The sequence below is a fragment of the Rhinolophus ferrumequinum genome, chromosome 15 (genome assembly GCF_004115265.2).
Source record: "Rhinolophus ferrumequinum isolate MPI-CBG mRhiFer1 chromosome 15, mRhiFer1_v1.p, whole genome shotgun sequence".
Lineage (NCBI taxonomy): Eukaryota > Metazoa > Chordata > Mammalia > Chiroptera > Rhinolophidae > Rhinolophus > Rhinolophus ferrumequinum.
In genome coordinates, this window is record NC_046298.1 from 7,344,704 (window position 1) to 7,368,901 (window position 24,198).

At 35.2% G+C, this 24,198-nt stretch overlaps 1 protein-coding gene across 1 annotated transcript in view; it reads right to left on the minus strand.

Moving 5' to 3' along the window:
* RPGRIP1L (RPGRIP1 like) overlaps positions 1–24,198 on the minus strand; it is an 88,714-nt gene that overhangs the window by 53,448 nt on the left and 11,068 nt on the right. The window contains exons 5-10 of the mRNA XM_033128805.1: positions 23,966–24,068; positions 22,552–22,695; positions 13,851–13,956; positions 11,210–11,356; positions 9,810–9,883; positions 3,925–4,064 (exon numbers count right to left, since the gene is read on the minus strand). Coding sequence (XP_032984696.1) covers positions 3,925–4,064; positions 9,810–9,883; positions 11,210–11,356; positions 13,851–13,956; positions 22,552–22,695; positions 23,966–24,068 — 714 coding nt within the window. The remainder of the gene's footprint in view (positions 1–3,924; positions 4,065–9,809; positions 9,884–11,209; positions 11,357–13,850; positions 13,957–22,551; positions 22,696–23,965; positions 24,069–24,198) is intronic.

Genomic DNA, 24,198 nt, shown 5'->3' on the forward strand with positions numbered 1-24,198 from the left:
TTCCTTTTCTTAAAAAAAAAGTAAGTCAACACATTTGCCAAGAATTCTTTACATGAATACATTTGTACACTGACTGCATTTTATACAGAAATATGTTTCTGACTTTCCTAATGCTTTGTGTTCTGAAGCTAGAAATAGTACATTTAAGTAAAAAGTTTAAGTACACAGTTAAGAAGCAATGGAATACATGTGGATATAAATTTCAATGCCACATATTTTCTGGCAAACTAAAAAGTAAACAACAAACAAACAAACAAACAAAAAACAGTGACTCGAGGATATGCAGAGACATTTTAATATCAAATATATAAACATCTTTATCTTACGGATGAAAGGTTAAAGGTTATCCTAGACTAAATTGCTAATATTTAGTGAACTAAATGAAAAAATTTTCAAATGTGGACAACACTTGGAAATTTTGATGGCAAAGATCAAATACTTGTCATTAAACTAAAAATTAGGATTAATAATGAATACGAATTCTTATGAGATAACCTTGCTGTTTGTTTAGAGAGTAGAATAAGAACATGAAATGCTTATTTTATGTTGATTAGGTGAAAACAACATCTAGATAGAATAATTAGGCAACAAAAAGAAGGTAAATATAGTCAGAAGGATGGAAAACCAAAGGTCCTGAGGATACTATATCTTCCAAAACTTGTAGGGATTCTGAGGGTGAACCAAAATGTAAAGGACATGACTGCTCTATCTTCACCCAGACACAGTGTAATTTGATTATTATTTTTATGCTCTAGTTGTTCTATTGTTGCAGTTTTTCAGAGCAGGGTCCTAAGAATGATATGCTAGTATGTATAAATAAACTTATTCCAATGTTTCTTCCTTTACTGATTTTTGTTTCAACCACTATGTCCGCAGATGTTGACTGGTATTTTTAAAACTATGGCATTATTAATAAGAAAATAACTTAGTGGGAGAAGACATTATTGAATACCAGTAACTTTCTATCACATTTTATGTAGAACTAAACACTATATTTTTCCTTTTTTAAGCTATTTATTGGGGATATAACTCCTGGGTCTTTAAAAAGTATGGAGATGCTATAGTTCAAAGAGGAAATAGACTTGCTGAATTATCATATGAAAAATCAAAGCACCCTGTACAAGATGAAAAACAACCTCCTTACCTTATGATTTGACAAAAAGCAGGTTAAACTAAACAGCATTTTATTCAAATGAGATAACATTTCACTCTTTTAAAATTATGTTCTTCAAGCACACCATTAATAAGCAGAGTACAGAGAACAATTCAACTAAACAATTTTCAGAACTCCTTTGTGCTAATATCTTCAGCTGTGATCAATATAACCATATGCATTATGCTGAATTATGCATTTCAGCTAAAGATAGAAAGGAACTTTCAAAGGCAGGCCCTTAAACACATGCAGTTAATTTAAGCATTAACCAAATGCAAACTGCATTTACATATCCTTCCCCACATATTCACACAATCTGAAACTAATTTGTACCTTGAATAAAGAGGTGAGTATTCTATAAAAATAATTTGCCAGTTAGATGAATGACTACAAGAAGCCAGGGAAACATCTTCTGGCAAAGAACACTCGATACATGAAAAGGCAAATGTGTGAAGAGACTTCAAAGTAAAATTAAACAATTTCAAAATTTGTAAGACAAAAAGGAACTTTCTAAATATTAAAAAGTGTCCTTAAACAGACAACTTCAATTTTTTTGCTTAGCGTTTCCCTGGAAAAAATGGGTTAAAGGCTGTAATATTTTTCTTATAATCTATTGTAACATTGTCACAAAAAAAAACCCCAAAACTTAAATCCTTTGGCCTGTAAATTTTAGGTATTCATGCAAAAATACCTTAAAATAACAGTTACATTAAAAATAGAGATATAGATCTAGCAATTTTTCTTAAGAAAATAAATGAATAAATGTACAATAATTTGTTTAGAAATATTTATGATACTTCAAAAACTAAAGCTATTTAAAAATTCATCAATAGAAGATTGTTAAACAATCTATGATACATCCTCACACTGGAAAACTATGACAGCCATTATAAACGATACTGATGTGAACTTATATTAATACTCAAGGAATGATTTCACAAGATAGTAAATAAAAAAGCATGTTATAAAACTGTATATATACGCAGAAAATTCTGGAAGGGCATACATAAAAATATTAATAGTGATTATCTTGAGAGTTGTGAAATTGAGTGATTTTTAGAATTTGTTTACTGGACTTTTTTAAAATAGTGTACATGAATTATTTTTATTATTCAAAAAATCCAAGAGACGTAAGACCCAGTAAAAAAAGACGATAAATGAAATGGACTAGTTGAAATAAAACAACTTAGCAATTGTAGCTTTAATAATTTATAAGAACCCTCAGAAATCAACAACAATAAAGAGGTTTTAAAAAAAAATCAAGATTCTATCCCCTTAAGAAGAGTTTTATAGAGATCAATTCAGATGTCTACAGGTACGAGTTTTGGAATTCTTGATATGTAGGGTCATACAGAAAACATGGAAATAAGAAAAATGTATTTCATTTCTCTTTCCTTTAAGAATGAGACATTTATATATTTTTGGAAAAGAGAGAATATAGAGCACTTCCACTTCCTTCAGTGAACAAGAATTTATTGAGCAACTACTAAACAAAGCACTGTTAGGCCGTCAGTGTTGCATATTAAAATCAGAAACTATGTATCATTGACATAAAAACTTTTAAGTATCCATCTGGTCAGAAATCATGTCACCATTTTACTCACAGTCTTCTAGAGAAAGATTCACAAGTAATCTTTCATTAAATGTAATCACTCGGTGAGTAAATATTACATCTGTGTTTCACTGAAATTAAGACTACATTATAAGATGTGTTGTTTCAGACGTCTCAAAAGGTTAAAAAAAAGCATAACTTTTAACCATTCCCATTTATAAGATGGATTGTAATTTCAGAAATGCTAAAAATGGGAAAAAATCTTATAATGATATATGACATTGTGATTTAAATCAATATACAGAGCACTGACTAGATACATAATTGTTTTTTTCTCACTGCGCGCATGAGACTTTTAAAAGTTCTCATGCAACAAAATTGCAAATGTTCCAAAGAAGCAACCCCCTTTATTATCACACTACTTGGTGTATCTAGCGGATGAGCAAACAGATATTGCAAGCAAGTAATTCAGTTCCCTTGTTATTTATATGTAATGTATGTGTGTATAACACAGTAAATCAAACATCTACTTTAAGTATAATTATTTGACTTCTCTGAGACAAGAAGGGTGACATCTGTGACTCGTATCGTATCATGATTATTATTTAGTAGGGACATCTGGACAAGGCTTCCTGGTATTTAAGTTCACTGTCACAGAGAAGAATTAGACATCTCTTTATCAGAGAGATCTTCCCTGTCGGACCTACTTTCGCCGCTGTCGTCTTACTGCTTTGTTTTTATTCCCAATGCACTTGCCACCTGACCACCTGACATAGTCCATATTTATTTAATTCTTGTCAGTTTTTCCCTATTGAATTTATGCTGCATGAGGGCAAGGCCTTTGTTTCTCTCATTGCTATATCCCCAGAACTTAGAACAGTGCCCGGAAAATACTGGTGCTCAATAAACACTTGCTGACTGTTGACGAAGGGCTTAAAATTTAGGAAAATATTAAACAAAAGAAAGACAACCTGAATAAGAATAACTCTGAGAAAAAAATAGTTCCTTTGGCATATATGCAAGGATGGGTCAAGGAAAATTCTGAGCAACCAACCCACATGTGAAAGTGGATAGCTGTGAGGTAATACAGGCTGTGCCCCGGACAGCAGGGTGCCTGGCCAAACAGTAGGCGCCATAGAGAGGACCCACTGAGTCAGTGGATAACAATGAATAAAAGAGAAGTCTGAAACAAAGAAGCCAGTCATCATTTTAGATGTACCTCTTTCAGTTTTTAATCTGTCAAGGATTTCGGTTTTGTCTGTTAAGTCAGATTTTAAGGCAGTCTCGAGCTGAGCAATCTGAACTTTCAGCTGCTGTTCCTTTAACTTCCACTGCTCTTCATGGGTCGCGCTGAAGGCACTGCAAAACACACGTGACATGCAAGGAAAGCTCGGAAATCGGCTTCAACCGAAAATAATAAAGAGAAAAGCTTTTAGTGGCACAGAGACCACTGTCATCATGTCTTAGGAATTAAGTAAACATATGCTGGTCTGCTGCTGTTGAAACCAAGGCGCCTTTCTCAGGCTGCGGTTAGGGAACATGAAAGAGTTTGTGGGATGAGCAAAGGAACTGGCCTTAATTTAGAGCTCTACAGTCAGGAAAGTTGGCAGTGTGCGGCTTTTGTGGGACTAGCGAAGGAATTCAGATACTGTACATACTCCAGAGGGATCCACAATTCCAAACCTCAGCCATCGATATCGGACAAAACCATTCTCTCCCACATACAGACCCTCTTCCTACAGAGAAAAGGGACTCTCCACCTGATCTTTAATTCTAGAATCTGAAACTGTCCGAGTCTGTGTTATTAACATTCACAAAATACTGGCCTCAAAGTGATAGCATACTGAACTATAGGAAGGCAATTCTGATATTAAGGAGTAGTGATAATGCAGTTTTTGTCCTAAAAAACACAAGGCCCTAGGCCTGAGAACAGTTTTACTTGTAATGTGATTAGGATGAAAACACAGTAAGAATATCTTGATAAGAATGACAAAGATAGAAATATTATTCCTCAATAAAAGAGTGACAGTTTAAACTATGGTTAAGATCTACCAGTGAGCAAGCCCCAGTGTGCCAGAAGAACTACGTAGTTGAAAAATAACAAATGGGACACAGAAGGTATGCAGTAAACTTTCGTTTAGGCCCGTGGTTTCCAAATGCTGGCCTCACCTAAACACTGGTGCTAGACCAGCTAAACTAGGAATACTTAGGGAGATTTGCAAACGAAGATCATGGGGCCCAGGAATTCCTATTTTTCTACAGCTCTCCAGGTGACAGCCAGGTTTTGGAAAAACTGATCTTGATCTGTATTTCAGCAGAAAACTATTATCTGTGAAGCTTGATATGACTGAATAATTATCAGCAGCTTTGACCTTTCTACATATTTTAAACCCAGTAAATGAAACAGAAATTTCTAAAATCTGGTTTCATACTGATGATGAAGTAAATGGAAAAAAACTTGTTACTGAAAACTGCCCTTAATGTTGCTCCCAGCTAGTCTTGAGGTTTTATCCCAAAAGAGATACTTTTCTGGGAGGCATAGCTTTCAAACGAACAAAATTGTGTATTCACTTTACATTTTGAATGTTTTTATTGCACTAAAAAAATAACATAACCTTAAAAATAAATGGAATTCTAGAAGTTTCCCTAAATATGACATCTGTTTCATCTATCAGTGTTCTCGTTTCACATATGGAACCTTAAAAAAAATGCATGGATCTGATATACCAGTATTTTAAATTACCTTTAAAAAAGGTACAATTACCTAGATTTAAATGAAATCCAAATACAATATGTACTTTAAATAGTAAAGTTAAGAATATTCCTTTGCATTTTAATTTTTATATAAAGAACAAATATATTTTCTGTGTCTGGTCAAACTATATATAACAAACACTAACATATATATGCATGTAGGTGAGTGTGTGTGTGTGTCATATTATTAAAAACATGTACTACCCGGAAAAAAATTAGCATGATGAAATAGGCACAACTATACATTATATCAGACGCCAAAAATGAGAAACAGTAGTGTTCCAATAGTATTAGTACCAGCAAAAAGATCACCAACAGTTAATCTGGCAGAAACATCAGAAGCTGTATGTGTTTAAATTAAGAACAATTTAGCAGCCTGGTTTTTCCAAACCCACAAAATACTAGTGTAAATCAGCATAAGTCAATCTGAATTTAGTCCACTGCTATCTTTCCTCTAAATTTAGGATTACATTCCACTGGAGTTTCATGAGGAATTCCTTTTGAATTTACTGTATTCCTCTGTGCTCCGAGCCATCTGTGTAACTATAAATGGTGACCCACATCTGGCTTTGTTTTCTTTGTAAGGGCTGTGTACATGATTAAATCTGCATACGAGAACAGTCTTTGAGAACTTTGTACTCATGGAAACGTTTTTGTACGGCACCTTCAGTGACAATGGAGGGGGCATCGTAGCTGGTCTTTGTGCACATTTCGTTGTTACATTATGTTGCAGGAGTGATAAAATGTCAGTCTGCAGTGGGATGCCCACTGGTGCCTGTGGTCACTGGCATGTCCACTGGCAGTCATGGGTCAGCATACTGTAGACACACACCCTTGATCAACGACATGGTAAGATCAAAGTAAGAGCTGAAGAAGTCATCTCTACCCTAGGGTCTTTTTTCTTACAGGAGAAATTCCATCTATTCCAACGTTCAAGGGCATCCTAATGTGAGAGACAGGGAAGTATAAACTCTAAATCATCCAGGAAGAAATCCGTAGGTACTTTAGTTAGGACCTAATGGAAATGAAACACATATTTACATCAGGGTATCTCACTGAAGAAAAAATGATGGCCCAAATGTCCTCAGTCTGACTTCTGGGAAGCACAAAGTGCTCATATATGATCATATGAGCTTTTCTGATTCCCGGAAAACTGCAGGGGGCAAGTGTTCACTTTACAGAAATGCAGCACCGAGTCTCTGTGTGGTCGGCACTGCTCCTTTACATTTTGGATATTAGATGACTAACGCATTGTAAAAACTTGATTCACCTAGTTTTTTTAAAATGGTTAATATCATCCTCAAAAACTAGACCAACTCTTTCTTTTTAATAGGCATTAGATTAGTATCTCTCAGGGAGTTAATATCTTAAAGTTACCTTTAACTGATTCTCTGGATCCAACCTCAACCTGACCAAATCTGAACTGGATGGTGGTAGAGATTGTGGGAGGGCAGGTGGGGACATTGCAAAGGGGTGGTGAAACCTACATTTTCTGTTTTCTAGGTTATTCATATACATGACAGTTGAGGGGCCATTGCATTTATCAATTACATGACCCTAAAACCATATAACTTCAAAAACAGGATGCAGCTTTACTATATTATAGTATAGAGTTCCTCTCTAACCAAATAGAAAGATTTAATTGCAAAAAATTTAATCTGTATTTTTAAATTGACATTTCTGAAAGTCGTACTTATTTCTTGGCATTGCATCAAAAATGAGCATATTAAAAAAGCCTCATACCAAATACTAACACGAGGATTTTTTTCTTACCAGATGATTCTCTAATATGTCATATGTCAAGTAATAAACACATTCAAAATTTCATTTGAAAAAGGAAGATGAGAATGCAATCTGCAAATCACATTTTTCTCCTGAAAACGAGCCAGTTTTTGGATAACAAACAAATGCTCTCCTTTTAAAAACATGCTCTCACTCTGACTAACCAAACAGGGAGGGCGTGTAGTTTGCGATGAGCATTAGTTGTTGGCCATGATGAATAACAGTGTCTTAAAGTACAGAACGAGAAAGAATCTTAGGAACGATGCTGAGTTTTGCAGAGTTTGTTGCGTTTGTCTTGAGTTTTGTCGTTTCTACAACTTCTGGACAACATATATTAAAAATTGTATTAGAGGATTTTATACTTCTATTGACTATAGTGTGCTTGCTGGGTTTTGTGCTTAAGTGACATGAATGTCTTTTCTGACACAAAATGTTTTGACATTCATTACACGCATTTACTTCCACACACCTCACACAAAATTCAAGTGCAAGCAGTGTAATGAAGTCTGTTTTTAACGTGACAGGAAAAAAAATGCAGCTCAAGCACAAAACGTAAAACAAAACATTCAAAGCCAGATTTATACTCTTAGATCATCTTCTAATATGAAAAGATAGAGTTTCATAGTGATAAAGTAAATATGAGAAAAACATGTCTTTCTCAAAATTCCATTTATACATTATTCCCAGATAAGTTTTTTATTCCTAGAAAGTATGTTCAGTAAATCCTCTAATTGGGCAGAAGTAGAAAATATGTAAGTAGTGGCCAAATGGCACTTATTTTCTTGTATTAAGACCATGTTAAATTATATAAAATGATAAGATGTTGAAGATAAAAATTTCTCAATGTATGTTAGTTCTGTTATTCCATGAATCCCTTTCGAATATATTAGGTTGGTGTAACAGTAATTGCGGTTTAAAATAAAGACAAAAACTGCAGTTACTTTTGCACCAACCTAATACAATTTTCTAATGCAATTAAAATCAGACAGATAGTGAAGCGCAGGGGGAAAAAATTCAAGTTTTAGAGTCAAAAGAATTGGATTTTAGTCCTATACTGGAGTGTCAGCAATGCCATGTGACTCTGTGCAAGTCTCACTTTTTCTTGAGTCTCAATTCCCTCATTTATAAAATATGAGGATAACATTTTCTCCACCATATAATATGATGGCTGTGTGACCTGTATACTGTAATTTGAATTTTTCATACACATCACTACTACTTAGATACATATCAATATAAACCTAGGTATGGTTCTGTAGAGATGGAAGTATAAAACAGGAGGTATAATAAATGCTTTGGGGAAAATTAATCTGGGCTGATGAGAGGAACCAGAGCAAAGCACTAGGGCCAAATGCTCTGGAAGAAGGTTGAAGGTACATCCTACACAAGGATTTTTAGCCAGCCTAGCCTTGTTGGAGAGCCCCAGATATCATTTTAACTGATGTTTCAACCTGCTGCTGGTAACCCTTAATACAATGAGGCACTGTGCTAAGATAATCAATACTAGTAGACAAACAAAAATGATACATAGCCCTGGAATGATGCCTAACATTAATTTAGATATTTTTTCTAGGTAAAAAATAAAACGTATCTCTATACTCTTTAGGTGTGATTTGTTTAGTTTACAAAATGTAAATTTAGTTTACTAAACATAAAGTAGTTAAAAAGTTAAAGATATATTTATAGATGGCTTTTTTGGATGTTTCAGAATGTGATCAGTAGAAGCAAGCAACTGCTGGTGATCAGCTCTAACATACATATTTCAATATATGTAAAAACCTCTATTTATCATTTACCAGTATCACATACAAAAAAGACTTTAAAACACACACATACAGATACCTGTATCACTTTCAACTTAGCTGGGGAGGAGAATTCTGTTTCTCACATTACTTGAGGAGATTAATTTTTAAAATACCCTCATTATGAAGCAGATTAAAAAACAAAACTGAAACAGCTCTTCAAAATTCGTCTTGAGATAAAGATGCTTATGTTACTCTTTATAAGGAATAGAGACAATGGTAAGCGAATACCTTTGCTTCCACCAAAAGAATCTCTTAGCTAAAGGCAGGGTAGCCCAATGGAAGGGACGAGGGCTTGGAGAGACGGAAAGAGGTTCATATAGAAGCTTGATGACTTCATAGCTTTAAGAATATAGGCAACTTACTTAATTCTGTTGTATTCCCATTGTCTGCAAAATGGGAATGTACCATATGCACACCTCCAGGTTGTTGTGAGGTATTTATAATAACGTATACAGGGCATTGAGCACAGCCCATGCTGGTTTACAGTGTGTGTTCAATAAATGATAGCAGTTGTTACTGGTAACAAAGCGATGCGCTTTTCTTAGTAATAGACTACCACTCAGATTAAAGAACTCATTATCAATGCCTCAAAAAGCTTATTTTTCTTTTATAACATATATATATATATATATATATATATATACATATATTCCTTGCAATCATCTGTTGCTAACTCTTTAATATACATCAGATTCTGACATCCAATGCTTTGATATAAGATTTCAAACACAAAAATGACAGAACACATGGAATCATGATTTACCTGTTATAAAGTTTATCATAGTTTTCTTTTAGGAGTTCCCGTTCCTTTTCTAAATCATTAATTCTATCTTGCAGCTAAAATGAAAAGAAAATTACACATTAGGTGAGTATCATATGAAACAACATGGGGTAAAAAAAACACACACGAAAGGAGGTAAATATGTTTCAGTCGATTTCTAAATTGCAGCTGCTAACTAGTCTACTTAGACTGTCTGTATTTAATTTAGCACTGATTTTTTTCCAAGTTGTTAAGTAAACATGAAATTAATATTTCTGCTTTAATTTAGTAGAAACGTATGCACTGCTTTACAGCCACCTTTGCCAAAACTCAATAAAGAATGTGTTAAAAGCTTGCTGTTAAGTTTGGGGAAACATAATATTTTTTACTTTCCTCCCCGATGAAGTCCATCATATTCATTTTGTATTAAGTTCCAATTGGCTCATAAAAAATAAAGGATTAATTTTTCTTTTGGTTCACAGTTGAAACAAACTGTCAATCACTATTTACTCTGAAGACACAATTTCTCATGTTACCTGGAATTTACAAAGAGCCAGTAGCACATCTTTTAAATAAATGAATGAAAAAATAAAATTGTATACCTTGTTTTACCCCAATGAACTTTTTGAGAGAGAAATTAAGTTGGGGTAATGATTATATCTTTATGACTGAAATTCAGCTTTCTGTATTTGTTTCTAGTATTCATGTTTAAGTTTTATTCAGCAGTATATTTCATAGTTACAACATTTTCCCAGGGATCACAGTATTCTAAGAATTAATTTTCACTCTCAGAATTCTCTTTTTACTGAGTCACAGTAAAAGATTCTCCCAAGATTGGAACAGAATACAGGCATCTTATTTCATTTCCATTTTCTTCAACAACAAGTTTAACAGGTTACAGAAAAAGGCTGTGCGAGCTGGGAGACACGGGCAGCAACAATAACAGGAAGATGAGTTTTCAAACAACTTCTCAGGAAAAAAAAATAATTTCACCAAATTGCTGGTGGTGCAGAATAGAATATCCTTCTCCTCAGAAACAGGTATATTCCTACAGCTTTGTTCTGGTGTTGCAGATGAATACTAAGCTGTTAAAATGGAGAAAGTTAAGTTCCACAGGTAATCTGGCATCAATTTCCAAACACCCTGTTTTCTTTTTCCTTACAGCCCCTTACTAACATGTTAGGTAAACAGTGGATCTCGGCACATTTGCGAGCACTTTTCAGCACTGATTTGCCATGCCCATAATACGTTCACTGCAGTTTGCTGAGCTCAAAGCACCATGTACGTAGCTTAGGATTTTTAAATAAGTAGTAACATTGGAAATGTCTCTGTTCCATTTTTTTAAAACTGTCAGTGACGGAGAAGTTTTAGTGCAACCAATGCTCAACCCTCTGGAGGCTTACCTCTTCGAGTCTCCTTTCAGAAAACGTCACGGAGTGTAACTGTTTCTCAAGACCGCAGCATTTTAAACGCTGCTCTTTAAGTTGCTGACCTAGCTCCTCTCCATTTGCCACCAAGGCATCATGGCTGATCCTCAGAGTTCTCTGCTTCTAAAAACCAAGCAGGCAATCTTTTCAGAATTAGCTTGAGATTTGGATTTGAATGAATGAGTACGATTCTATAAATGAATTTACTCCTGAAGTTCATGTGGTACAATTTATTCTTCAACTCACACAGTGTTTTTGTGCTGCTCGTCCACAAGAGACACTCTCAACCCAAGTGCATCATGAGGAAGAAAATACAGGGCTAACTTAGCAGTCACATCGTGCAGACTGTTTCTGTCCTTTCTTAAATGTCTGCCTCGCTTTGGACTTGTTGATAGTGACTAGTGAGTAAATTCGTTTTAGCAATTCATTGTTTTTTCCTTTTTTCTTTTTGCTGGGACTACAGTGGTTGGAACTGCTGTCTAAAAATACTGCTACATGGGTCAAAAATCAATGCTGACCCCAGATATTCAAACTGAAAGAATCTGTCACCATAACATATTAACAGCCTGAGAAAGTTAGCTTCTAATTTTAATATAATTAAGTTAAAATTTTCAATTCAGTAAAATAGTTACTGAAGTCTTCTTAATTTTAAAATAGTCTGTTTATGAACAGGCTTTAAATTCAATTTTATATACTTCAGTGCCACGTACTTCTTTCATAAATAAACAAAGGTGATTACACTAAAGTCTTTTCACAGAGACCCTATGACCATAACATGCGCTTCATGTGCTAATTAATTAATATCACTTAATGTTCTACTGAAGTTCTCCTTCAATCATTTAAGAGAAACATGGCGACCGAGCTACCCGAGTCCAGTCTCTGTTAACCTTGGTCTTACTACCGAGTACTATCTGTTACCAGCTTTTTCTGCGCTTCCGGCTTCATTGAAGCTGTTGGTCTGTACCTCTCAAATCTCTACCCAATGTCAAGCCCCTAGACCTGTGCTCTTGCAGACACTTGCTGGTGTTGGCATTTAAACAAATACCTGGCATCACTGTTAAATGGAAATCAAAATGGTCAGTGATAAAAGAAGAAATCACTTCTAAATTCCTTTCTTAATTCTTCATTTTAGAAATGGCTCTCTACTACATGGATTTTGGAATCTCCCTCTTCTATGTGCAGATAGCGCTATCTATCATTCCTACCTTCTAATCAGCCTCCTCTCTTTTATAAATTCTCTTATAAAAGGTAGTTATTACTTGACATTTAAGGAGGTTCCTGCAGGATGAAAAATACTACCCAGAAAATGGTTTAACAATGTTTATCTAATTCAGTAGTGAATTTAGGATTCAGATGACCCTACGCTTTGCACTGATTTACTGCTTCCCTTGTCTGAGTACTTCAAAGAAAGCACAGTAGTCCCCCTTATCCTTGGGGGATATGTCCCAAGACCTCCAGTGGAGGCCTGAAACCACTGACAGTACTGAACCCTAGACATACAATGCTTTTTTCCTATACTACACCTATGATAAAGTTTAATTTTTAAGTTAGGCACAGTAAAATATTAACAATAACTAATAATAAAACTGAATAATTATAACAACATACTGTAACAAAAGTAATGTGAAAATTGTCTCTTTCTCTGATAACCAAGATGGGTCCTGCGTGACTAACAGGAGGGTAGGACCTACAGTGTGGATACACAGGACAAAGGGATGATTTGTGTCCCGGGTGGGATGGCCCAAAATCGTAGCACATTACTCAGATTGGTGTGCAATTTAAAACTTAGGAATTGTTTATTTCTGGAATTTTCTATTTAATATTTTCGGACTGAGGTTCACCGTGGATAACTGAAACCACAGAAAGTGAAACTGCAGATGGGGGAGGCGGTGGGCTACTGTACTGCTTAATATAAATTCTGCTCATCTGGAATATTTGGAGTTAATGCATTTCAGAACTTATGTTATTATAATAATTATGCAGCACCAATAAAACAGGAGACCTCTGATGGCACATTCCCCTGGGGCCACCGTCCTTGTTAAAAAAATCATGGGGATGAAGAGTCCCAAGTATTCTCAACCTCAATGGTTAAGATTTAAAATAAATGCACTGAGAGTTGACATGACGGGTACTCAACTATTTTCTGATAATGGCAGTGACAAAACAAAGCAAAATACCACATCAAAGACTTAACAAAAACTGATTATTGGCCCACTACTAACTTTGGTCTATCTTGGATAGTTCATAAATGCTTAGAACTGAAGATATATATAAATACATATAAACCTTCAGTGCTATGTGCCCACATAAATTCAGATAAAAGGAGTTAAAAATGAATTATCTTGGCATGAGATGATTTACAATAAATGCGCTTATTATTTTAAGATGACACAGGTATTTATAAAATGTCCAAGCAGTTAGTTATTTCTTTAGTTATTAAGTTATGAAAACAAATAATATTTGAAGTTAAATTACACACACTTGAAAATAAAAAGAATAATCTTTAAAAATTACTTTTTAGTGTTACGACGATTCTACTTAAAAAAATACAATTTGAACATTATTTTTGAACCATTGTATCTATGTATCACCATAATAAAATAAATAACTACAGTACCTCTTGAAGCTGAATAAATTTTCCTTCCATTACTGAAAGAGCATTGCTTTTCTCCACTAGTTGCTTATGAAGCTTAATCATTTCTACATTGTCCCGAATGTTTGACCTTCAATGATGTATTTAAGAAAAAGAGAGAGACAGAGTAAAAAATGCAAGGCAAAAGGAAAAAAATAATCTGTGATGGAATCACACATTTTCATTGAATGTTACATAGAAATAATTTACACACTTGCAGATCAGTCATCAAGATATACAGTTTATTGTACACTTAGGATAGATTTATTATTAAAATCAACCAACAATCATTCTTGAACTTCCACAAACACATAGACTCTTGGAATTTGAAGGAAGCCCCAAGTTCGATGACTTGGGCCACCTCTACAACGACTTATGGATTTTAAGTCATTTTACAGTATCCTTAAAGATGGTGCAAAAGGACATCAGTCTTTAGCACAGAAATCGTTTCACCACCAAACTTCAGACTTATTTTAAGGGGGATGATCATACGACTTTTCCTTAAATGAAAAATATGCCATACAGCCAGCCACTCATCTTCCCACCACTCCCTTGAAACAAATGGTATCATAAGATTACCATTTATTGGAGTTTCCTCCTGGAGTTTGAACTTTTCAAAATATTTGCAAAAAAAGTGACTTAGCGTTTTATACTAATAATGCCCAAAGCTGGCATTTAAATATGTTGCAGATGTGTCTTTGGCTGTAAGAGATCATTTAACGTCCACAGGGTATATAGAAACTCTATATGCTGCAATACTAGTTTGTATTTTTTCTACCGAGATTAAAGCAAATGTAGAATTTAACAGGAAGATCTTATTAAAGGTTAATCATAGATCTAAATGAATACCTGTTTTCAAAAGGCATGTATTTTCCTGACAGAGAAAGGTTCCTTAATTTAATACATTTAAAAGTATCTTAAGAATTGTGAAGCTTGGTTTTAGACTTCATTTTTAAGAAAAATAAACATGAAAATTTTAAATTCAGAAAATTATTTCAGTATTTAAAGTAATTTTGCTTCCAAAACTTATCGAGTGTACACATATTGGAAAAATTGTCACGATGCCCTACTGGAACCAGAAAATGGACTACAAAGCTCACACATCTGTAAACCAGCTGAGGACTTGAAATACTTAATTTTCCTCTTTGATATTTGAAAGTTCATTGTATTTTGGCATTGGACAGTTAGTTGTCCTCACACAGAAGATAAACAAGTCCAAGAACCTGGATCTTACCCAGGGTACAGTCTTAACACAATGTTAAAATAATTATGTGTCTAAAACATGTTATCTAGTAGTTCTGAGCACACATTCAACAGTACACTTACTATTATTGCCCTTAGTATTCCTTTTACTTACGAAAAAGGAAAAAAACCCTATACTATGAAAAAAATTTTTTAAATAGGTCTAAAGAAAAGATTCTTTTTCTAAAAATATATTTAGAAGTCAAAATATAATTTATGTGTTTTTTCCAAAATTACTTGGTTTGACCTCTCAACAGGGAGTGACATTTATTGATTTGAAAGGACAGAATACTATTCAAATAATTTCAAATATTTTCTTATATTTTCAGTTGTCTCTGACATTTTATTTTTCTTATTCTTAAGTATGTTAATATTTTTAAGAAGATATACATGTCAGATATATTTAAATAATAACTATTACTTAATGATATTAACAAAGAATTAAGTCCCAATGACCCACTCAGCCACACAGGGTCACAGAAATAACAGGTTTTAATTTTGAATTTTCTTTTGTATGGCAAAGGCCAGTAAGTATCTAAGTATCTTTCAAAAACGTTCAGTGGTTTAATTGGTGGATATTTTCTTAAATTCCTTGGAGTTTAGACTTTTCACAATATTGCCAGGAAAAGTAATTACAGTGTTTTATAACTCATAATGTCCAACAAGTGGGCACAAACACAAGTAATATTTAGAAATCAGCAAGACTAATGTGGTTCTTTAAATAAAATGTTAGTTACTAGAGAGGACACCTGTTCTGAGACAGTACGCCACACCTCCAAGTCATTAATAATTGTTTTTAAGTGTCACGTTTGGGGGCTTTCTACCTCATACTCATTATTATGATTGGATATTTTTGAGGGGTGCCGATGAGAGGATGACTTGCTGTCAGGCTGAAAGTGCTGAGTCTATGATATAAAAGTACCTAAATGTTAAAATCGACAATGTGATGAATGTGGTCTGGCCTTCAGAAAGGTGTATAGTTAGGCATCACCTCAAACCTGATAATCAACTCAGCATTTCTCCACAGATGAAACATGGTAAAAGGATAAGGGTAGAAGTGAGAAAGAAAAGACGGAAGGCCATGTCACAAAAAGCAGGTAAGAAATGTGAAGAGGACGTAGGAGAATAAGGAGCGGTGGTCCCTGGTCAGAGGCCTGACCGGGCCCGCTCTGCTGGGGGAGGAAGGCCTCAGGCTGGTTTCCTGTGAAGAAGGGAGACAGGGCTAATTTCACGAGCCATAGTTTAAGCGACCTCCACATTATGTTTTCCTGCCCTGTTCCATGCCCTAGGACGAGAATATCATGTCTTCAGGATGATGACATTCTAACAGAAAGAACAATGCATAGTAAAAACATTCAGATGAACTCTGACAGTCATGTACCAATTCATACATGCTGCATTACACATGGTGAAATGATTTGCAAACAGATATCGAGCATATCAATTAAATGCTTTGTAAAAATAAATTTCTCAAAATTTTCAGCAAGGATTTTGAAAAAACAATGAACCATTAAGTTGAAAAATACAGTTTCTTTTCTCTTTCTTTTCTTTAAATAGATATATTACTTAAAATTATGCTAAAATCTTCTAAAACTATGAAAAGAGTTATTGGCCCATCGCTAGATTAAAAACAAACTGAAATAAATTAGATTTTGTGTTGAAAAAAGTAATGCAGCTCAACAACCTACGTGCCAAGTTTCTCTCATAATTTGAAACAGTCAAGCAATAAACTCTGAAAAAGGAATTTCTAATGGAAGCCTTGAAAACACTTGACTCCAGCTCTGCTACTGGGTGCCATAATAAATCCAGAAACTTAAAACCTCAGACACACTGGAGAAGGAAAAACTTTCAGTGGAGCTATGTAATGTATAGTCTAATATGAAAACTTAAGAAGCGAAGATCTTTGCTCCAGTGAGTTTCTTATACTTCATTTCCCAGGCACAAAATTCCCTTCCCCCAACCCTACCCCCACTGACATTTCATTCTTTGCTGCAGTAAGGATTATGAATGCCCTCCCACTCCCCAAAAAAAGCCTCTTGATTTTTTTGAGGCAAAAATGTTATAATATAGTACTTAACACCATTTAGAAGAGAAGGCATTGGAGTACAGAAGCTAGACTGAGATTCTGGAAAACAATTAGGTCAAATATTTATGAAATAGAATAGAGAAGCTCTTTTTGAGTAAGTTTTAGGCTGTCTAAATTTGGGGGATAAAGTTGAAAAACACCATAGGATTAGAAAGAAAAAAAACTTTAGTGGTTTTTTTTTTTTTTTAAACAGTGGCAGACATTCTATAAGTGTATCATTGAAAGAAATGTTGGTCATTCATAGCCATTAGGGATACACAAGTAACAATCACCAGCAAGGTACCCCTTCTGAAGAGGGTTACGGAAGGTTGATAGAAAATGAAATGGAGCATGCTTCACTAAAATGGCTGAGGGAAGTCTATCTGAAAGACAATGGTTTTGCTCAAAACTGCTACTTGAGTTCGCAGGTAAAAATAATACTCCCTGATTGAAGACTGCATAGAGGAAAAATTTTGTCTGTGAGTGTCTATTTGCCTCTGGATCAGTTTTCTTGTGGTGCTGGATTAAAGTATAAATTAGAACTTGGTATTTTTGTACTCTCAACATCCACAAGGAATGGAGGGGGACAGTTCTGTCATGTTCTCTACATGCATACAATCGAACTCTTCTGAAAATGGAGGGAATACTCCCAAGGACTGGGTGGGGACAGGAAGAGTACAAATCCTGACTCATCTTCTAAAGAGGACCATTTTGAGGATCAAGTTTAATGGATTCCAACTAGTAGTGGGAATCTGAGAATTATATTCAATGTATCAAAAAGCCCAATAGGAAATCTAGAGGTATTGGGGATTCAGCTGCAAAAGTGAACTAAAGGTCTTGTATTGTTTTTAACCTTTTGATAATTATACCAAGTCAGTAGTAGCACAGGTTGTTTCACAATTATCAGAAGCAATGATTGGTATGATACAGGCTTTGATAAATAAAATAATTGATTAAATTAATAAATAGTATTCAGTAGACAGAATCTTTCAGAAACACAGGTCCCTAGGGATAAAAGTGGCTGTTGTTTAAAAGGCAGGTAACCATTTACCTGTTTGCATCTCTGTTTCATAGTTGAGGTAGCTGAGTCTAACACAAGGAGGGAACGTGGCCAGCGTCCTTACCCGTGAGGGAGCCAACACTCCAATCCAGTTCTAAGAGAGACATTCTTCCTACTCTTCTACGTTGCTTCCTTCCACTGAGATGTTCCTACATTTTGGCTTTCCTTCCATTCTCATGTACGTACGCACTAAGACTTTTTTTTACTATTAATTGTGACAATTTCTGTGGTTTGTATGAAGTGCTGAGAAAATACGTCAAGTTGCTATCACAGAAAAATCTTAAAATAATATTAACAGGAAAAAGGACAGGGATACAAAAATGGAATTTGAGTGCTATTTATCATTGGGCAAATTCTAAGGTATTCAAAACAATAGTAAGAGCTTGGTGAATATATTTTTAAGAAAGGACAGGTCACCTCCCTGTGTAATAATAATGTTTGCATGCTTATCCCTAGCCCCAGTTACCCTTCCATCCGAGAACCAGATGTGCCCTCTAAATCAGACAAATGCACACTGAAGGACATTCTGTAAACAGCTCTCAATGGGCTGGAAAAGACTGGGAACCATGTTAGAATAAACGATAACAGCTATTTAAATAAAATAGCCATAAAGGCCATTATTGGGATGACTAGGAAATTTGAATGTGGACTGTGTATTACATGATGCTACTGTTTCACTGTTAAGTGTCCTGAATGTGACAGTTACACTGTGGTTATGTAGGAGGATGTCCTTGTCCCCAGAAGATACTTAGAGGTGTAGAAAGGGGGAAGTGATATATGCACTTAACTCTCAGATATGAGAGGGGGATGGGGAGAGAAGGGGGGAGGGAGGGAGCGGGGCTCGAGTATCACCGGGCAGAATGCAGAATAGGCTTGTGCCATCCACAGAGAGGCAAAGGGGTGAAAGGTATGTGAGTGTTCACACTGCTATTCTTACAGCTTTTCTGGAGGCTTGCAATTTTTCAAAATGAAAAGTTGGGAAGAACTTAAGAGTGCCAGGAAATAAGCCTGTGTTGGCACTCAGACAGGAGAGATGGAGCCCCCAAAACCAAGCTGTTTCTTATGCTGCAAAAGGCGGGTTAGGGTTTGGCAGTCCACTGTCAACCAAAGGGAAGACGGCAAGTCAGAATGTCTGAAACATTTATGGGTTAAATTTCCTCCACTGGGATATTATGGCACTTACATGATTTTTAATGAAGAAGGTAAACACGCTGACATGTACTTAAAAAAAAAAAAACATAGTACAAACTACTTACACATTTGGTAAGAGTATAAATATTTTTGGAGTTGAAAAGTCAATAAAAGGTAAAATCATTCTGATTTTAATGTTCATGTACATGTGTTCACTGGTTACTGCTTTGCATTTAATTTAAGACGGCCTTTTTAATAAGCAGAAAATGTGCATTTTTATATTGCTTAAATTTTAATATGGATTTTTGTTCAAAACAACACAGACATTCAGGCTACTTGTAAATGATACAAGATTTTTTGCTAATGAGGCATTATGTAGAACATATGCAAAAATCACAACTCAGTCTTCCAAAATAGACCACAATAACAGGAAAAAACATGATTTTAATAAAAAAGAGCAGCACTGGCTTTTTACTTCAAAGCAATTAAGGGCTTTGGATAACCAAAAGTTTATGTCAAGCTGATGCCAAACCAAACTGGTCTATTAAACACATACTATGAAGAGTTTCTATAATATTCTATGAAAAGGCTCTTTGCCATAAATATCAAGCACCACACTCTGAAGATTACAACTCTGTTTGGTTCATGTTTGAGAACAAGGAGTCCAACATCCAGATCAGACTTCTAGAATTTCAGATCTGAAATAATGTACCCGTGAAAGACAAGTTTAAATATGTTTTCCATTTTTGTGATTTTTCTCTACAGTAAATTATACCAAGTTTTATATTCCCCCCAACATTTTTTTCAACAGTTTTCCATTAGTCTCAAAAAAAAAAAAATTTGCTGTTACACATAAAACTTTGAGCTATGTGTAAACATACAAGAAAAAAAAGACTTGAAGCCTCTTATTTGAAGTCATTTCTTCAGTTTTCAACAACTGTATTTCAGGAAACAATATGCCATTCAGTACAGGTACCCTTTCTTCCAACAAATAACATGTAGTCTTCAATTTTATAAAATCAATGCGGTAGGGTACAAACTGGTTTATTTCTTTGGCTTCTGCCACAAAAGTGCCTTCACGTATAATTCTTATTTTGTCTCTACCTCTAATTTTTCATATGACAAAAAATAGGTTGTACAGAGTTAATAATCTAGTCTCCTGAAGAGGGCAGTAGTTTAGTTTTTGAGGTAAACTCTTCTACGTGTATGTGTTGGTGTCTCTTGCTGAAAATATTTTCAGTAGAAAATATGTGTTCCCGTCTATGACTCCGTTTCTTCTACTCTTCTAGTCCAAGGACTGAAGGACGTCTGGATCTCCCTTTCAATTAACATCAAACATGTGAGTTCCTAGATGACCATATCCCTTTGGAAGAGGGAACAGCAAACAGGGTCCATGCTACTCTTTGGGAACTTACGAAATATAACAGAGAAAGCGAAGCTGAAGGGCTGGGCTCCAAGCTTGGGCGAAGGCCTAAGTGCAGACTTTCTATATCCAGATAATATCGTAAATATGGCCATGGGCAATATATGAAGGTAACCATACTCAGGGTTGGGGTCTGGTCCTTCAGCACACTTCCTCACGAGGAACCAGTTCTTGGTTTTCCAAGAAGCTTAAGTCTAAGTCAGTTCTTCTTCCTAGGGGAGCGTGAATAACTCCTAGGTATTCAAGCTGGTTCGAAGCCAGGGTTCAAATTACATCCCCTAATATAATTCTCAAAAATATTCCTGTTTCTTTTGCCCTGCACTTAGAAGCATATATAAACATCACTAACTATGCAGAATTTCATTATACAATTTAATTTTACACATAACTTTTTAGGAACAGAAATTATTAGAGCTAATGCTAACCTTTTACATCTCTGACAGTTTTTCATGTATTTTTAGCCCACTTTATTTTTTAAAACAAGTCTCACATGATGCATCATTTCTTAGCTTTTTCAATTACCATGTAAGGTTAGTTTGTTAAAGGAGAATTAAACTCTGAGCCTGACATGAAAAACTAGAAAATCATACGTGGTGTTTTAAATAAGAACTTCGCCACATAAGCATGATATGACATAAATGGGAAAGGGGAAAAACAAAGACAGGATTGAGGTCTGGTTTAGGAACACATGAAGAGAGAAATAAAAGAGATATAACAATCAAAATGCAATGTGAAGACCTCATTTGGACTTCAATTCAAATCAACAGCAGAAAGACATCTTCAGGGGAGTGTGAGCGGATAATAATACGAGATAATGTCAAGGGATTGCTATTAATTTTGGTAGGTGTCCTAATGGCATGTGGTTAAGTTAAAAAGACAATTGTTTATCAGACAGGGGTACACACTGAAGTATTTACAGGCGAGATGACATGTTATCTGGTTGGGGCTCAATAATTGAAGACAGTAAAGGTGATGCGATGGATGAAACAGGCCTGGTATCACGCTGACAACTGTTAAAGCTGAGTGATGCATACACGGGAGTTCAGTATACTGCTCTCTCTACTTCAGGGAATGCTGGGTCCAAAAAAACAAACAGAGAGAGACAAGAAAAGAAATAAAAAGAGAAAAGCCATAAAGGGAAGAAAATAATTCAAGAAAGAATACAGTAAAAACATAAAAGTTTTGTTGGAAGCACAAGGTGAAAACATAAAACAAAAGGTATTAGAAACCAGAAAATAACAAAGGAGGATGGAAAAGAAAACACTGCACATGTCAAAAGGCAGCGAGGAGACCACAGAAGGGCCCCTCTGTCATCCATAACAATCAACAGATTTTGACGCAAACTGAATATTGAGAGAGGGAACAACTTTTGGGGATAGAAAAACTGGTACCATGTTATGGAATTTACTCCATTTTAAACTTGAAAAAACTTAAGGCCGGACTTATTCACAAGGTACGCCAACAGCTGAGTCCTCGTCACATGTTTCTCTCAGTGGATCTAATCAAACGGTGTCAGAATCTTCTACAGTCTTGGGAAACGGGGCAAATGAGTGAAGTCCACCAGATGAGGCAGAGTAGCTTAGGGAAAACTGCCCTACGACTCGAGTTGTTGATAGCAATTAGTAGGTCTAAGGCAGGCTTATATGAAGAGTGTTAAGTCAAAATGTGACTTTTAGAGAGACTAGGCCTATCCTTCTATGGCATGTGATAAAGTATTTTAAACGAATTTTGACCTTATCACAGTGACATTTCTGTTTTAACATACCTTTGATCCGTGGCCTGCTGTTCTCGAAGCTGAAGAAGAGATAACTCAATTTCATTTTCTTTCCCTTGCAACTGAGTTTTCAGGATCTCAGCCAAGTGCTCTAACTCTTCTATCTGGCCTCTCTGTGACTGAATAACATTTTCTCTGAAATAAAGACACTTAACATGAATTTGCAGTTTGAAGAAATATCCGCAGTATTTAAGCTCAGTACAAAGAAAGCTCTGATAATAAAGAGCAAGAAAATGTTAAAAGTTTTAGCTTCAGTGCTTCTGTGCGTAGGGAAATAGCAGATTAAATGTGATCTGCAGGTCCATATTAAAAAAAAAAAATTGAAGCCATCCTTTTTATAAGATAATGTCATGGGCAATGGATTAAACTTCAGTTCAATCTGTCAGTATTTATTGGTCACCTACTGTGTACTCCCCGATCTGGTCATCTTCAGATTATTTATGTGCCTTTGTTCCTTGCTATGCAGATCTCCCTATGCCACCCAAATTAACACTTCAGAGCGAGATGGCAAAAAATTTGCAAATCATTATACAGTGGTCTCCAGCATATATATATATATTGACCTCCATCAGGCGTGGCAGCATCCCTGTGAGATGAGCCTCAGGACACCGGTATGGAGCAGGCTTTTCAGCTGACTAACAGGTCAGTTTTATTCTCTCACTGTATAACCATTCCTGTAACTGGTATTTAAAATATTCAAAGGGAAACATTTTAACCCCTATTGGTCTTAAGCCACTATCTAAAGTATGATACTCTGCCTCGTGTCTTCTTTCCTCATTCAGAATTGTTCTTTTTTGATGATCCAGGTGAAGGCGGGTGGATAACGTGGAACCTTTCTTCATTTGTGTGACTCACAGACACTGAAACCATGAGGCTTTGATTAACTGGAAAAGTAAGCTGAACGTGGCAGAAGTAACTTTTCTGAAACCATAGTATGATGAAGAATGCAGTACCGTAGAATCACAGTGAAACAAAATCTGAAATCCATATGTCTTTGATAACTCCAAACTTTTAAGCCACTCCCTCCAATTTTTTTTTAACCACAAAAAGGCTAATTAATTCAGGATTTTAAAAAAATTACCTGTAATTTTTCTGAAAATGAAAATGTTGCCTCTAAAGCTTCGACTCCTCTAAATGACTAGACTTTATGCTATTCCTTTGGGGGTGAAATTGTAAGAGGACTATTCTATAAACCCTTCCATTGACGTAGTTGGTTAAGCTGCTCATTTTCCTCATTTTAATGGAAACGTGTTTACTAATATGTTCTTACTCCACAGATTTAGCTGAATTTTAGTGAATTATTTGTACGTCAGCCAATTTTGTTTAGCATAAAAGAAAGAGAGGAATCATAAACAAACATGATCAATCAACAAAGTTCTAAAATGACCACAAAAAGAATACATACAAATTTCTTATTTCTCCTCTGGCTTCTTCAAGTAAACTGTTGCCATGTTTTGTAAGCGTGGGTTGTAGAGTTTCTGCTACATCAACATCTTGGAATCTAATACCTAAGAATAAATTAATAAGATTATAGAAGTTAGAAAACAGGACCCTTGATTTGCTATCAGAAGGAAATTTGTAGTTTAATAAAATTTCCTAAGTATTGAGAGATGTGTGCTCTCTAGTACAGAGAATTAG